Below are 15,842 nucleotides of genomic sequence, written 5' to 3'. Positions count from 1 at the left end.
CTCAGTTTTGTTAAAGGGGTCCAAATCCGCTAGCGGATATGGACCGGGGGGGTCCATATCCGCTAGCGGATTTGGACCGGGGGGTCCAATTCTAGGGGGGTCCAAATCCGCTGGGACACCGGGTTCCAATATTGTGCTTCGGTCTTGAGACCCGTACATTGAGGGAGTGTTTTTTAAAGAAAAAAGTATTCAAGCGTGCGGTACCTATGCACCTTGGGGGCATGGAAACATTTTTTCTTAAAAAAACTGATCGACATAAGTGAAATGCGAACACATATGTCCGCAAGATATATAGGAAAAAGTAAATTAGCCTAGCTGGCTGGTTTCGAAACCAGCTAGCTAAGCTAATTTAAAACATGCTGACGTGGTTAGGAAGTGTCTGGAAGACGTTTTGCAACCTGGCATTGTGATCTGTAAGATTAGAAATTCCTACTGTAAGTTAATTGCTGAGTATTATACGATTGTGTCTCTCCAATAACCGTTTATCAGTATTTCCCGGAAACTTCAGCTTTAATAACTTTGGTCTTGAGGAAGTTACGATCTGCTGACATATGACTTGCATGCTTTTTCCGAACAATGCTTGGTAATTACCAATTGCGATTAAATAATACCCACATAATTCCTTTTCAGTTCGACAAAAGAAAATTCTAAAATGCGTCAACATTTCAGCTAACGTTGTTCAGATAAATTTTTTCATTCATGCAGAGAGATCTAGAGTAGACACACGAAAAAAGTGAAACTAGAGTAATGTGTAAAAATAGAACGGCTTAAAATTTCTCAACGCAATTGTTTTGTTGACAATTGTCTGACAAGGCATTAATACAGAGTAGACTAGTTTGTTTACCATCGGATTTTACAGGCAGCTGTTATTCAACTATCTCACAAGGTTTTCTTCAGATTCTTTCCTCAAATGAAGCTTACCGTTTTCAGCCGATTCATATCATTTACCTCGAATCATGGTATTATTTTCAAACAAGTAACATGCAGAGACGTGTCGAATCAAGTATTCACCTTCAGGTGAATATGCAAATAATTATTAAAGTTTAAATGGAAACAAGCTCGACTCTAGATATCGTAATGGTAATGTTTCTTTAAAATTGCCCTATAGGAAAATTTCTGAGGAGTTCAGTGAAACGAAAACCTTTTGGATGATTCCGCTATCATATGAGTGATACACATGACTAGTTCCGTAGCATAATGTTATTTACATTCAAGAAACTTGCTCACATCAGCATGTCGTCGCATCTGAACAGAACAGCAATGACACAGCCAAGCATTTAACTGAGTTGGAGAATCGCGTAAAATAGCCCATCAAAATCTAGCAAATTCAATCGATATGTGATTAACGTTAAGCAGCAACATGCAATGCTCAATGCAGGCTTCCTCGATCATCAAACTCAACGTCGGCGGTCATTACTTCACCACACGTCTTCAAACACTGACCAAAGATCCAAACTCAATGCTAGCCGGCATGTTTTCAGAGAGATTTGAAGAGAAATTAGGCGAAGACGGCGCTTTCTTCATCGACCGAGATGGATCTCACTTCCGGTTTATACTCAATTACTTGCGCACAGAGGAATTAACTTTACCCGTTGGGGCAACTTTTCTTGAGGAACTTAAGAAAGAAGCTGAATTTTACCAGATCCAAGGATTGATAGATGAAATAAATAAGTCAATGAAGGGCGTCGTTAAACTTAATGTCGGTGGTCACTACTTCACCACAAGTCTTCAAACACTGACCAAAGATCCAAATTCGATGCTGGGCACAATGTTTTCTGGGAAACACGAGACGAGAGCCGGGGAAGATAGCGCTGTTTTTATCGACCGAGATGGAACTCACTTCCGGTTTATACTTAATTTTCTGCGCACTGGGAAACTAACTTTGCCGGAAGGAGCAACAGCTCTCGCTGAATTCAAAGAAGAGGCTGATTTTTACCAGATTCTGGGGATATTAGATGAGCTAGATGATACAAAGCTGAAGTCGGAGATCCTGACAGACGAAGGACAACAAAACCTGTTGTTAAGCTGGTTGCCTCCTCACGGTGACGTGAGAAGACGTCGCCTCCGTCTTTTGTTCAGTGCTTCTCGAGACGGCTTCGCGGCAAATACCTTTCACGACAAATGTGATAACAAAGGACCCACAATCGTTCTTGTGCAGAGTGGAAATTATGTTTTTGGAGGATTCACGGAGAAATCTTGGATGTACAGTAAGTCATGTGTTGAATGTTCAAGTTTACACAAGATTAACTCACACAGCAAATAATCAAGCCAAATTTTTCATCTATATTTTTCAGTATTCACTCCATGAAACTGATAGGTAAAAAATTCAAATCGCTGCGACGATTTAAAATGTTTGTTTAAGAATTCAATAATTTTTAATCAGCATTAACAACAGACTGCTCGTGGCACTAACCATGTCAGATTTGTTTCGGTCACAACAAAATTCAGAAACTTTATTTCTTACCGATTTTTACTATTACTTTTTTTAAAGTTTACTTCTTTTCGAAAAATAAAATTGTTATATATTTTCACTTCTTGAAGAACTTTATTATCCAGGGCTATTTAATTGAAACCTTGAGTGTTTTACCTTGACAATTCGAGCTAACTGGTGAAACTGTAGAACGACATGTATCAATCCAGAAATTTTGTAATTTCATATTCAGACGGGGTCATATATAATGCCGAATCGAGCATGAATATGATCGATTATGCAATCAGAACCATGTGGTCACGCAATATACGACTTCGTCAAATTGCGTTAGCCTTTAGTTTCAGCTTCCAGCAATCATCAAGAGTGACTGTTAACCAAAAGATAGTCTACGACAGGAATATCAAAGCACCCAGTGGCTGCGTACGATAATTGAGTAGAAATCCGCCAGGCTTAAATACAATAGGCCATTTTTTGTTCCCCTTGCACTGATTCATCTCTTTAGTTGACTGTAATTTCTTACTCTCATTTCCAAAATGTAATCGAAGGCACGGTGCTCTATTCGGCATTTTACAGGTCATCATTTCATCAACAGGTCAGGGAGGTTACACCATCTGCACACAAGCGTTCCTGTTCAGTTTGGCCAACCCAAGTGGTCTGGAACCAACCAAATTACCACTTAAGAGTAACAGCCATCAGTATGCTATTCTCTACAGTAGCAGCAACGGGCCAACATTTGGCTGCGGTTGCGACCTCCGCATTGCAGATGATGCAAACACGTCTCCTTCGAGCTCTAGTTTTCTCGGCCATACATACGAGATTCCACCAGCATGGAATAACACATCGTCCTTAGCAGGAGGAAGAAACTTCGTGGTAACGAACTACGAAGTGTTTGGATTCCAACCCTGACTCAAAACGGATCATACGCAGGCAATATCTGGGACTTTGTGTAGATCAAGAGCTAATGAATCCAATTTATTTTCTTGGCATAAATTGTCAGGGAATAATTTGCTTAAAACGGCTTTTTTTTTTAAAGGAAAAGCGCTTCAATGTCTCTGGTCCGAGACGTGAAGTCACTGAGAAAAACTGCTTATTCGTACTGAATCCTGTTTAGGACAGATTGGCGAAAAATTATAGCCCCGCTTACGACAGAATGGTGCATAAACCAACTTTGTCCCAACTCTGTATTTTAGCAGTTGCCTCTATACCCTCTACGAGGATGTAACCACCGGCAGGTTTTTTTTATATAACAAGGCCGGATTCTTATCTCCAACCTATTTATCAGGTCAGGCCGGGGATTGCGGGTAATCACGTATCGGTCTTTTTGTACGTAGTAAGAGATTAGGATTTTTAGTATGTATACACGATTCAATAACCAGAGGCACCTTTTAACATGTGGTGTTAAACTTTTATCATTTTTTTGAAAACGTGAACTGGAATATTGCGAGAAAGAAATTCGCGGATATCAATAGCCCACTACCCTCTCCTCCCTGGTCAGGCCTGATTAACAGACCCATGTTTCTACCTTGGAGCGTATTATTTGCATAAATCTCCCTACCTGATTTAATACATTTAGGAAATCAATCTTCTGAATGCAAGAATTGACTGGGGATGATAAAACACAAATAAATAGATAAACAAATAGAGATATATGCCTGTTGAGCGCTGACCATGTACAGATACTTATTCGACACCATATCAATTTTTTTCCGATCGTTAAATTGCTATTAAAATGTGCCCTCAGACTGGAGTTAGATAATTAGAAGAGTGATTGAGGGGCTGGGTGTGGAGATTTTGGACCAGGCAAGAATTTTCTTGTACACCTTTTCAGGAATAAAATGTAGTCTCGCTGAAATTGACTAATTGACTCCTAGTAATGGTTAGCATGCAAATTCTCCTCACAGATTTCGAAACATTATTCGGAGAAAAAGTCCACTAGAATTACAGACTTATCAACCGGGGGGTTTAATGTTGATATCTCTCAAAAAGTTTTCAAAGAAATGTATGGCAGTTAGTTGGGAGAATTCAAGAATAATCACAAATTGGGAGTCAAAAGTTTATTGTGTGCTATTACTTGATAATCCGTGTAAGTGAACTTTAAGCGAAATTTTTAGAGACTTAGGAACCAGTTCGCTCGATATCATCTCTGCTCAGTTTAACTTATTATTTGCATTGCTTTTTGTAACTAATTTGCCAGTCAGCACATTGATAAATAAAGACATCGTTACATGAGACACCATTCTCATTTATTTATGAGTCCTAAAGACAAATCATTTGTCTCTCAAAACGTACTTAGTCATTTCATCTTCTTCTCGACTGTGCACTGTTAGTCCGCTCCAGCTGATGAAGTTTTAGAGTATCATTATCTTTTAACATATATTTTGAGGTATTTTCTGAATTTTATCATAGTTTAGCGGAAGACATATTTACTGGAGCAGTTTTTTCTTACAAAATTGTTATATTTGTTGCGACAGTACTTGGTTTAGTAAATAAGAAGCGGTGATAACTAGAGAGAAGTACCTATGTAGGAAGAAACTGGAGACACGGTCGACCATTATTTCGTAGTTTTGTCTTCAGTATACTATCATAAGATATGGACACTAAAACTGCGCAAAGCGCATACTAGAGTGCCCCATATAATTTAAATGGCTAACGAGAACTAACTACTGCAAACCGCAAACTTACTCATGTTACAAAGAACTAAACTTTGGAGGAGAGAATGAATGCCTCAATTACGGTCGTGTGGTCACTTTTCAAATCATGTTCACTTAAATTAAGTCGAATTGAAGCTCATTGACCCGCATTCTCTCTTAACAACAGCACAACAAAGATACAGATAGCTGGAAACCGTGATACGCCCGGAAGTTTGCAAATTGCTGAGCTGGAGCTGAGTTTGAAATGAAAAGCAAGACTATTGTTTAATGGCAACAATGGGAATTATCCAGACTGTGTAATGTCGAAAGACTTAATTGCTCTCCACTCAAAGAGTCGGACCTTTTATTTGCACAATACAGGTTCGGCTTCCTTATCACATCTGACGCGTAAGCCACGCACGGCCGCACAGGAAAAAGCGGGACGAGCGGAAAACGAGTGCGAAGGGGAATAATGAGAGGGAACGAAAGCCTCCCGCCACGCCCCTCACGTTTCCTTCATTACTCCTTTCCCCCGTCCGATCTTCTTTTTCCTTTTTTCGCTCGTCTCCCTTAACGGACGCCGTGCACTACTTTTTTTGGCCCTCAAGGCTCCCAACCATACTAATGTGTCCCTACCGAAAATATCTGCATTCAGCTGAACCAAGTCGAAGGAGATTATGTTTTCCCAGTCTAGCGTTTTTATTTTGTTTTAACCAGTCCACACTAAGGCGCTCACTCGTGAAAACGCCGTTATGCAATGTAACATGGTTTTCGCTTATTGTTTTCAAAGAGACGCCCGTAAACGATGGCGGGTGCGACATTATCTGATTATTTGACGTCCTATTCGTGTCCGTTTTCAAGATGCTTCGTTTTAACTCGCTTTCTCTTGACTCAGAGAGTTTCCTAAACACGAGACCGTTTAAACACCCTTTTTAAATAATCTCCGTTCCCATCGGCGTTTTTAGACGTTTTAGAGTGGATGGTAAACGAGAACGTTAGTGTGGATTGGGCCTAACTCATAATGCAATCTCGTTTCACTTCGTCCTGCAAAATTTCCGCTTTGCCGATTATTAGAGACCTAAAGATCCGCCAACGTCAACGGCAACGGCAACGTGAGAAGTCTGGGTCGAGCGGGGGCTACGTCGTGTTGGCGTTCCCGCCAAAATTTTACGAGCGAGAACGTTGACGACGGCCATCGATGTTTATCGTGTTTAAGTCAACGAAAGTCTTTTAAAAACCATGCCAAAGTTCCGTGACATCATTTTCCTGGCCCAGGCTTCTCGCTTGATTAACGCTGAAGAATTTGCAATTAACTCTACGAATTACTCTAGCCTAAAAATCCGGAGTTACCCTGCACCAACTACGAGTGCTTCGACCTCGACAAGATGACAGATGATGAATGTAAAACCGAGTTTAGATTTTACATGAATGTCTTTAGCAATTTGGCAGATATGCTAACTTTACCGGATCGAATCGTTTGCTACAATGGTGTAAATGTCGACATGGTTGAGGCATCATGTATTTTTCTTAAAATATTTGCCTATCCCTGTAGATTCGTAGACATGATATCCAGATTTGGAGGGCCAGAGCCACAATTGTGTATGATCTCAAATGCTGTTATGAACGAGTTGTATCAAACACGGAACTGCCTTCTTACTGATTTGAACCAGGATTAGTCAAGCTCCGATTATTTAGCGGAGTTTGCTGTTGCAGTTCACAACTAGGGAGCTGCTCTTGACAACTGTTGGGGTTTTGTTGACGGTACTGCAAGGCCCATTTGCCGACTTACATCTGCAAGGACCTTTTCGAGGAGCTGGACTAACTTCCATACAGTCTGCATGGAATGAATCTATGAGTGGAGAGAGTTTCTGTTGAATGGAATTTTGGTGATATAATAAATTATTTTAAATCTCTGGACTTTAAAAAAAAAACTTAGTTTTAAAAATAAGTTCAAGTGCTGTTGGCAAAATGTATGTGACATGTGCCCTTCTTCACAATGCTCGTGTTTGTTGTTATGGATTCACCACATCAGACTACTTTGATGTTTCTCCTCCAGAAATTGGAGATTATTTTCACTAAGTCTGCCAAACAGGTTGTACAAAAGCTAAATAGCACTTTTCCTTTACAAAACTGAACTGCTTTTTAGTAAAAAATTATACAATTGAGAAAGGCTAACATATTGGAATTAAAGTGAAATAAATGCCACCAAACCAGACCATTTAATGGGAACAAAGGGTGAGGATGTTTACAGAGAGTGATGCAATTTGATAGTTGAATAAGTCCTATTGCCTTGATAAAAGCTCAACCCCAGTTCCTCCAGCCCTAACCACCTTAAAATCTACAGGCTTTTAGTGCTGGCATAATATCAATTTTGTGACTTTCAAAGGTTAGCAATATTAAGCAACATTTCCTTTACAGTTATTTTGGTAAACCAATAATTATTATCATAAATCTTTAATTTTTAACATCCTTAAAAATGTTCTCAGGCTAATAAAAAATGTGAACTTTTTGTGCATCTAAATGACCTCTAGCATATATTTATCAGCATCACTTATCAGCAAACTTTTTCATTAGCTCCCTTAGTGCAAGGGTTTGTTGTTGGTGCTGTTGCATCATGTTTGCATTTATTTGAATTAAATGCTGCATTTGCTGCTGAATATCTCTAGTTTGCTTGTTCATCAGATCAAACTGCTGTTGTCTTCCTTCCTGCTCCTTTGCTTGCAGTGCTAACTCTTGGCTTTTCATCTCAAATTTATCATGCTTTAAAGTAGCTTCAACTTCTGCCTTATCCTTCAGGTAAGCCAGAGTGTTTGCACCACTAGCTCTACTGTTTTTATGGTCTTGCTCCATGGTGTTCATCTGCATTCCTTTTTGCACAATCTTTAAAAGTTTCTAATGATCTCTTCTGCATTTCCTCTTCTTTCTTTACTTCTTCTTCCTGTTTCTGTTTTGTTTTATCTATTGCTTTGTCAGACTCATCAAACAGTTCCATGATTTCATCAAGTAGCTTATCTAGTTCCTTGTCCTCTTCAGGGGCAATACCTGAGGCTCTGTCATCTTCCCTGACTTTTTTCCTTCTTCTCTTTTCCATTGTAGACTAGTGGTCATGAACAGACTGATGAGTAACACAGAACTGCGGACAAGGAATAGCATTTAAGGACACTACCAGCTTTTCCCAATCATCTCCTCTTGCTAGTTTCTTTCTTATGCAGCCATGGCTGCAAAAGCATGAGTTCCCTCAACAACAGCAATTTGTGTTCTTCAGTCCATTTCATTGATTGACTGAAAGTGCAGCGCAACAAAAATTACTTCATGAGGAAGAACTATTAGTATATCAGCAAAATTTGTAATCAATAAAATTATCATTGTACAAATGTGCAAATGTGCATTGAACTCTGAGATTTACTAAAACTTGGTTCTAATCATGATTAAAAACTTTTGAACAAAAAAAATATAACTTGCTTTGGCTGATATTTACTAAATCATTTCTCATTACAGTCTTCCAATAAATTAGCTGAACTTGTTGACAGATAAAGAAATGATGGCCTCCCCTTTGCCTTCCGAATGAGAGAAACATATAATTAAGGTTGGAAGGATGCTTTCAAATGAAAACAGACAGGAATTACTAAAACATGTGTAGCATTTGCAAGTTAAATACAGGGAAATCAATAAATCTTGGATTTTGTAAAATAATTTTTACTTAATTAGTAAACCGTGGAATGTCAACTTCCCTGTTTTGTATTTGTTTTTGATTCAGTTATGAATATAGTAATATTTGAGGTAGTCAGGAATTCCTCGACAGAACTGTTCAACCTAGCCATTGAGTTCCTTGCTAAATAAGCTTAATCTACGCTTATAAATGACAATTTGCTGAAGAAATACACTTTGAATCGGTCGAATCTAGTACCGTTGCCGTCAAAATCCTTCTACTATTTTCTAGTAAAACAAAAATAAAACTTAAGCTAAATTGTTCTCTTTTTTTGACTGTGAAAAAAAATTGAAAAGTAAAATTATATATAGCTCAGCGAGAGCAAGTGAAGTGCAACCACACACAAAAACAAAGAATAATAATTCAAATCTCTCTCCATTCAGTTTGTGGTCGTTTACAAAACAATCCACGCTCTGTTAGTTTACATTTCATACAAAATCTAATAAAAAAAACTAATTTTCTTTAAATTTTGTCGCAAAATTTCGTTTTTACCTTAATTCCTTTGCTATGGTTTGGCCTGGTAAGGTAGAGAAGTCCCACGTTTTCGTAGAACGTAACAAGGCTTGTTGATGTCCGCGCGTGAAGGGAAACCGCTGTCTCAGAAATCTACTCATGCGCAGTACACAACCGGAAGTAAAATAAGTCTCACGTCGCCGTCGCTGTTGTCAGGTCCTTTTCAAATCGTTATTAGGATAATATAATAAGTCTGCTCGACAATATCACGCTCATTGTGGTTCAAAGCGTCAGGTAGGGAAGCTAAACATGCAATCCGTAAAACTCAATGTCGGCGGTCATTACTTCACAACAAGTCTTCAAACACTGACTAAAGATCCAAACTCCATGTTGGCTGCCATGTTCTTAGAGACATTTGAAATGAAACCTTCTGAAGACGGTGCTTTCTTTATCGACCGAGATGGAACTCACTTTCGGTTTATACTCAATTATCTTCGCACTGGGAAATTAACTTCACCAGAAGGAGAGGCAGCTCTTAAGGAACTGCAGGAAGAAGCCGAGTTTTATCAGATCGAAGGCCTGATAGAGAAATTAAAGGTAAATCCGGAGAGTTTAACAAGCGTGAAACTGAATGTAGGCGGCCACCACTTCACAACAAGTCTTCAAACACTGACCAAAGATCCAAACTCAAAGCTTGCCACCATGTTTTCAGGAAAAGTGAACATGAAACTTGCTGAAGACGGTGCTTTCTTTATCGACCGAGATGGAACTCACTTTCGGTTTATACTCAATTATCTTCGCACTGGGAAATTAACTTCACCAGAAGGAGAAGCAGCTCTTAAGGAACTGCAGGAAGAAGCTGAGTTTTATCAGATCGAAGGCCTCATAGAGAAATTAAAGGTAAATTCGGAGAGTTTAACAAGCGTGAAACTGAATGTAGGCGGCCACCACTTCACAACAAGTCTTCAAACACTAACTAGAGACCCAAACTCGATGCTGGCCGCCATGTTCTCAGGGAAGTTTCCAATGGAACCTCATGGAGACGGCGCTTTCTTCATCGACCGAGATGGAACTCACTTCCGGTTTATACTTAATTATCTTCGCACTGGGAAGCTAACTTTTCCAGAAGGAGCCACAGCTCTCGCGGAATTTAAAGAGGAGGCTGATTTTTACCAAATTCAGGGGATTTTAGGCGAGTTAGATGACACAAGGCTGAAGTCGGAGATTTTGACAGACGAAGTACACCGAAGCGTTCTGGTCACCTGGTTGCCCTCTAAGGGAGACATAGGCAGAAGACGTCGCTATCGTCTTCTGTTCCGAGCTTCTCGAGATGGTTTCTCAGCTGCGACTTTTCACTCTAAATGTGACGACAAAGGACCAACAATAACCATTGTGCAGAGTGGAGACAACAAATTTGGTGGCTTTACAGATAGCTCTTGGGGGAGTAAGTTGTGTACATTAAGCAAATGTAGTTAATTTTTATTCCCTAAAATGATTTCCACGAAAAAACTTAGCATTGAAGGAAATAAACGTGGCAAAATAAATTATCCAAAAAGTGAAAGAATAATGCTTGGTCTCTTGGCAAAAATTTACCGAAGTTCACAGAGAAGAGAAAATGACTAGGAAGAATTTCATTTGGAGGCCTCCATCTTATTGTAGATCTAACAAAGAAGACCCGATGAAAGTAGCTCATTATGCGTCGTCTGGTGATTAGCCATTAGATTCTGATTTTAGGTTTTAGTTTAATGATCAGTAAGACTGTAGCAGTATTTCTTAGGTTTCCAAGCTTTCAAAATTTTCACCACCGGTACCAACTTGCACATTTGAAACTTTCTATCCTTGTTCAATTATTCTCGACTGATAAAGACAATAAATTCAATTAGCACTTACAACATAAGTGAATAGTGCTGCTAGCGCGAGCTGATTGGTTGGTGCGGAAGTAAACAGCAAGTACAATTCACCTCCGAGCAGCTGAAAAGACAAAATCAAGCGTTTAATTTCCGACCATTTTACGGTATATTGAAAGAAATAAACTAATTTTCTGGTTTTTGTATAGTATACATAAAAAATACATTACCCACTTGAGTGACGTTGAAAGTGATGGATATTTACTTCGCCGCTTCAGTTTGGTTAACAACTGTTAATTATTATACATTAGATTTGATATGAAATCAATCAGTATATAACAGCGTGTGAAGTTGACATAAAAACGCAATATGAGCAGCGGCAAGATAATATACTCTTGGCAGCGGATATTACATTTATCATGTCGAGTTCAAAGTCTGCCTAGTTTCCAAGCCCCTCGTCCGTGTAGTGTTCTGAAACTTTTGCAAACTTTGCGAGTAGCGTTTTCTTTTGTAGATTGTTTACAAAATGTATTATAAATCAATTAATGTTATTGCTTTTCTTGTCAGGAGATAGTGACGAAAATTGTAGAGAGGCATTCTTGTTTAGTATGGTCAACCCATATGGCTCTGCACCAACTAAAATGTCGTTACGTCCTGACCCAGAGGTGAGTTGGAGCGGCAGACCAGGAGGAAAAAGCTCCAATCTGCCGATTCTAGTTGGCATTTTACCTGAAGCACAAAGTGGACCAGCATTTGGTTCGCGACAGGAAGATACTTTTCGGCGATACGACCTGCTCATCTCAGGCAACGCTAACGTAAGGGCTTCAAGTTCTGAAAGCCTTGGCGCGTCATATCAGTGCCCTGAAGGACATAAGGGAACTTTCTTCACAGGGAAAAGATCTTTCATGGTATCAAATTATGAAGTGTTCGAGGTCTTTAATTGACATAAGGTAATTTTTCGAAGATAGAAACGATGTAGGCGCCCCTCCCTCCCCCCCCCCCCCATTACCTTATTTAGGACTTAAAAGCGTGACAATAGCAACATGTGTTTTCAAAATGGGTTTAATAAGGGCACGATATTAACACTTGTGAATTGAAGGAAACACGCATTAGTTTCGATACACACAACGACTAGTTCAAACTACTTTAAAAATAGAAAATCAAATTGCTAAAGTTAAGAATTCCTGGGATGCTTTCAAAATAAAAAATAATCTCGTTTTAATAGTCTTTTTTTATTAGTAGTGTTAGTATAATTGTAAATACTTTTGATGATGTAAGTTTTCTTTGTTTATTTTAATAATAATAATAATAAAAAGAAAAGAAAGAGATCATTTGCTGTCTTTGTTCACATTGGTATGAGATATTAATATTAGAAGAATTAAATTTCTAGTTGGAGCTATTCTTCGTATCTTATGATGTGAATGGATCCTGAAACCAGAAGCGGTAAAACTGTAAAAAATAGACTGTGTTTCGGCTGGCCTGGCCAAAATAGACTTCTGAAGGTAAACTGGACTGACTAGAATGAGAATTTAGATGTTTATGGAGCAATATTTGCATGATGCTGGTGAAACATAGAGCTGTAACGTGTTACACAGGGAAAAATTAAAGGTAAGTGTAACACTAAAATAATATAAGATACATACAAGGAAATAAACTGAAACGTGTCTTCGTGGACTTGTAGACACTCAGGATGAATTCTTCGTTCGAGGTTGCTAATTTTAGCATTACGGGTGAGCAAGAGATAAAAACGGTTTATAATCTCTTCGTGAGAGCCAAAAGGAGCGCTGAATTTCATACCGATTAGTTCCCAATCCACCCAAAGCGATGTATAGCGCTTTGGGACAGTTGACTGTTGGGATATTCCGTGATGACCTAATTACGTAAAGCTGAATTTTAATTAGTTTGCCTGAATCTCTGTTACGAACAGATGGTTGATGTGCCCTGTAAGCCATCAAAACAGGAAATTTAAACGTATTCAGTAATTACTAAGGCTTGATGAGGAAAGTTAACCGCTGGAACCTTAAAATGTCAATTTGACGTCACGTGTTTATTCCCCATGTTCTAAACGAGTTGGGGATTGGGTCCGAATTGGGACCGCAAAGCATCTATGGATTGTTTGAAGGGACAGATTTTCCAAATCAATATGGCTGAAAGCGAGAGCAAAGCCAAACTAACTGTTAAACTAACTCAGGAAGATATTCCTGGGGCAAAACTTCCAAGGGATTCTGTTGAAAAATGTAGCGTTGTCCAGTTGAAGAGGTGGCTGCTTTGCAGAGGTGCAAAAACGACGGGAACAAAGAAAGCTTTAGTGTCGAGGTTCGTATCGAAGCTGGCAACTTTTAAACTAAGAACCTTTACACGCAATAAGTTATTTTTATTTATAACAACTTTATTTGTAATTATATGCCTTTTCAGAATTATTATTAAAATTTCCTAAGAGTAAAAATTTAATATAATCGAAATTTTCGAATTTAATAAAGTCCTCTCGTACTTATGAGTGCTCTAATTTTGACTTATAGAGTACACGACTACATCAAGCATGGATTTGATGTTAAATACTTGCGTGATCCGGATGGCGGCGTCAATTTGTTACGGAAAAAAGCTCAACTTGGCGTACTTGAGAATCAAGAGCCTGAAGTAAAGGATTCATTCCCAAAAGAAGGATTCCAACCAGATATAAAGGCACTACCAAAAATATCATTTGGAACTGTGTGGAGATTTATGATCGAAGGTGTAGAATGTAAAAAGCAGCTCTCCACTGCTAAGCCACTTGTTAAAGGATTCAACTTTTTTAAATCTGGTCATGTCCTGTACATAGGCCACCTACAACAAAATGGCAAGCACTACATCAAAAGCCAAGTCCTCCCATCTATGAAAAAGGACAAAGTTTATACATGCTACTTAGTTATTAGTTCACTTGGAAAGATGCTAAGAGCCCACTGCAAATGCCCTGCTGGCATAGATGGGAGATGTAACCATGTTGCATCAACACTTTTTGCTTTAGAAAACTATTGTAAAGTAAGGGAAAAACTGGATGAGTCTGATGAGTCATGCACCTCCAAACCATGCAAGTGGAATGTGCCACGAAAGAGAAAAGGTGCAATACAGCCCATAAATGAGATGACTTTTGTGAAGCACGACTACACGAAAGAGAAGAAGATACGTAAGCTTCATCACTCTCCAGTAAATGCAAACCAAAATGCTTGTCGCGATGAAAACAAGTCAAGGTTTTTTGAAATGATGAAGGAGTACCAGAGGGTATCAGGAAACACTGTAGCTTGGACACATATACTGCCTCAGGAAGTAAAGAAACTTCAGGATGTAAAGGATTCTCTGCTTTCACCAGTCAAATGTCATCCCGTGTCAGCAAAAGAGCTAAAAGAAAAGTTTGAAAAAGCAAAGAGAAATCTTATGGTTGATGATTTACAAAGGCAAGATATTGAGGAACAAACTAGAGGTCAATCAAACACTGAATTATGGCATCGCCACAGACAACCAAGGATTACTGCCACAAAATGTTACCGTGTAGCTGTACAGAGAGAAAGTACGTCCCCTACTAAGATAATTAAAGATATACTTGGTTACAACAAGGCCTATCAAAGTAAGTCAATGGAGGAAGGACTGAAAATGGAAGACCAGATTATCAATGATTACAAGCTTCTCAAGCAAAGTCAAGGAGATGAAGGCATAACAGTCTCAAAATGTGGGTTTTTTGTTTCAAAAGAACATGGTTACCTTGGTGCTAGCCCCGATGGCCTTGTACATGATCCATCAGCCTCTGATTCAGAGGGACTTATAGAAGTTAAGTATGTCCAGACATCAAAGGATGAAACACTAGAAAAGGCATTGTTACGCAAGAGCATTTGCAAAAAGAACAGTAATGCATTGAGATTAAATGACAAACACAAATACTTCTACCAAGTCCATCAGCAAATGTTTGTTACTGGAAGAAAGTGGACAGATTTTGTTGTAAAGGGTTCAGGCTGTGATTCACTGTTTTGTGAAAGAGTACATTTTTCAATAGACCGCTGGAAGTCTATTTTGCCCAAGCTAGAATCCTTTTTTAATGACTGGATTGTTCCAGAACTTGTGTATCCTAGAGTCAAGTATGGAATTCCTAAATTGAATGCTCGTTCAGTTTAAAACAGTCAAAATCAATGTGTTCATTTCAGTAAAAGTGTGTAATTTAAGAAAACTATACAATGAAATAGGCAAATCAAAATTTAATGGGAATTAGTGGTTTGCCCAAATTATGTTGCACACTTTTTAGTACTATCAGAGTGTAAACGATATATTTGTGAAGGTAGAATGGTTTTCAAAAGCCTGTGAAACACGTACTAAGTTTTGTACATGTTTAGTGCTTTTCTGCTTAAATGCTTTTGTTTCTATTGTTTAATACTGGCACTATTAGAAAGTAAATAGTATTAATTGTTTCACAGGTTTTTTAAAAACCACCCTATAGGTATTTGCTATAGCTAAGATTAGATAAACTTTGTCTTGAAAGAAACAGCGATCTGTTTTGTCTATACACATTAACTCAGTATTTTTATACATTGTACACAGTTATGTTCATATTTGACTGAGTAAAATATTTACTAACTACATGTGTAGTGTGCTTGGATTATTGTAATGACTTATAACCAGTCTGGTTACAGTCCAGTGGTATGATGGCAATATCATAATACATTATCAAACACTAGTTTATCAATGCTATTTTAATGCAAGGCAATAAAACATAAATCCATACCATTGTTAAGTATTAAAATGTTGCT

The 15,842-nt window shown here is 38.4% G+C and overlaps 3 protein-coding genes and 2 pseudogenes across 8 annotated transcripts in view; 4 read left to right on the top strand and 1 right to left on the bottom strand.

Annotated features, from left to right (window-relative positions):
• The window catches only part of LOC113678592 (BTB/POZ domain-containing protein KCTD21), an 8,504-nt gene extending 3,844 nt beyond the window's left edge, over positions 1-4,660 (top strand). For 2 of the 5 annotated variants that reach the window (XM_089211447.1, XM_089211448.1), the window contains exons 2-3: positions 1,109-2,207; positions 3,024-4,660. In XM_089211447.1, coding sequence (XP_089067573.1) covers positions 1,361-2,207; positions 3,024-3,337 — 1,161 coding nt within the window. In that variant the 5' untranslated portion in view covers positions 1,109-1,360 and the 3' untranslated portion in view covers positions 3,338-4,660. Of the gene's footprint in view, positions 1-241; positions 435-497; positions 2,208-3,004 lie in introns of those variants that run through there. The other 3 variants (XM_089211449.1, XM_089211450.1, XM_089211446.1) reach the window with 3 other exon arrangements.
• Positions 4,661-6,169: 1,509 nt separating this feature from the next.
• Positions 6,170-7,271, top strand: LOC149042060 (uncharacterized; annotated as a pseudogene). The gene has a single exon (XR_016188174.1). The product of XR_016188174.1 is annotated as an uncharacterized LOC149042060 (transcript).
• A 249-nt stretch (positions 7,272-7,520) lies between these two features.
• LOC149042059 (uncharacterized) lies at positions 7,521-8,479 on the bottom strand (annotated as a pseudogene).
• Positions 8,480-9,410: 931 nt separating this feature from the next.
• Positions 9,411-12,395, top strand: LOC113678591 (uncharacterized). The gene is made up of 2 exons (XM_027195490.2): positions 9,411-10,667; positions 11,638-12,395. The coding sequence occupies exons 1-2, from the start codon at positions 9,533-9,535 to the stop codon at positions 12,012-12,014; spliced, it is 1,512 nt and encodes a 503-aa protein (XP_027051291.2). The 5' UTR covers positions 9,411-9,532; the 3' UTR covers positions 12,015-12,395.
• A 747-nt stretch (positions 12,396-13,142) lies between these two features.
• LOC149042058 (uncharacterized) lies at positions 13,143-15,822 on the top strand. Its single transcript, XM_089211442.1, has 2 exons — positions 13,143-13,386; positions 13,590-15,822. The coding sequence occupies exons 1-2, from the start codon at positions 13,178-13,180 to the stop codon at positions 15,211-15,213; spliced, it is 1,833 nt and encodes a 610-aa protein (XP_089067568.1). The 5' UTR covers positions 13,143-13,177; the 3' UTR covers positions 15,214-15,822.
• Positions 15,823-15,842: the final 20 nt, after the last annotated feature.

Source organism: Pocillopora damicornis, chromosome 7 (assembly GCF_964200805.1).
Source record: "Pocillopora damicornis chromosome 7, jaPocDami1.2, whole genome shotgun sequence".
NCBI lineage: Eukaryota > Metazoa > Cnidaria > Anthozoa > Scleractinia > Pocilloporidae > Pocillopora > Pocillopora damicornis.
This window is presented reverse-complemented; position numbering and strand designations above follow the sequence as displayed.

Bases quoted from the DNA above. Each gene is read 5' to 3' on its own strand.
- LOC113678591 (XM_027195490.2), top strand. From the start codon at position 9,533: ATGCAATCCGTAAAACTCAATGTCGGCGGTCATTACTTCACAACAAGT. The intron at 10,668-11,637 runs GTAAGTTGTGTA...TTTTCTTGTCAG, and splicing joins TACAGATAGCTCTTGGGGGA to GAGATAGTGACGAAAATTGT.
- LOC149042058 (XM_089211442.1), top strand. From the start codon at position 13,178: ATGGATTGTTTGAAGGGACAGATTTTCCAAATCAATATGGCTGAAAGC. The intron at 13,387-13,589 runs GTTCGTATCGAA...TTTGACTTATAG, and splicing joins AAGAAAGCTTTAGTGTCGAG to AGTACACGACTACATCAAGC.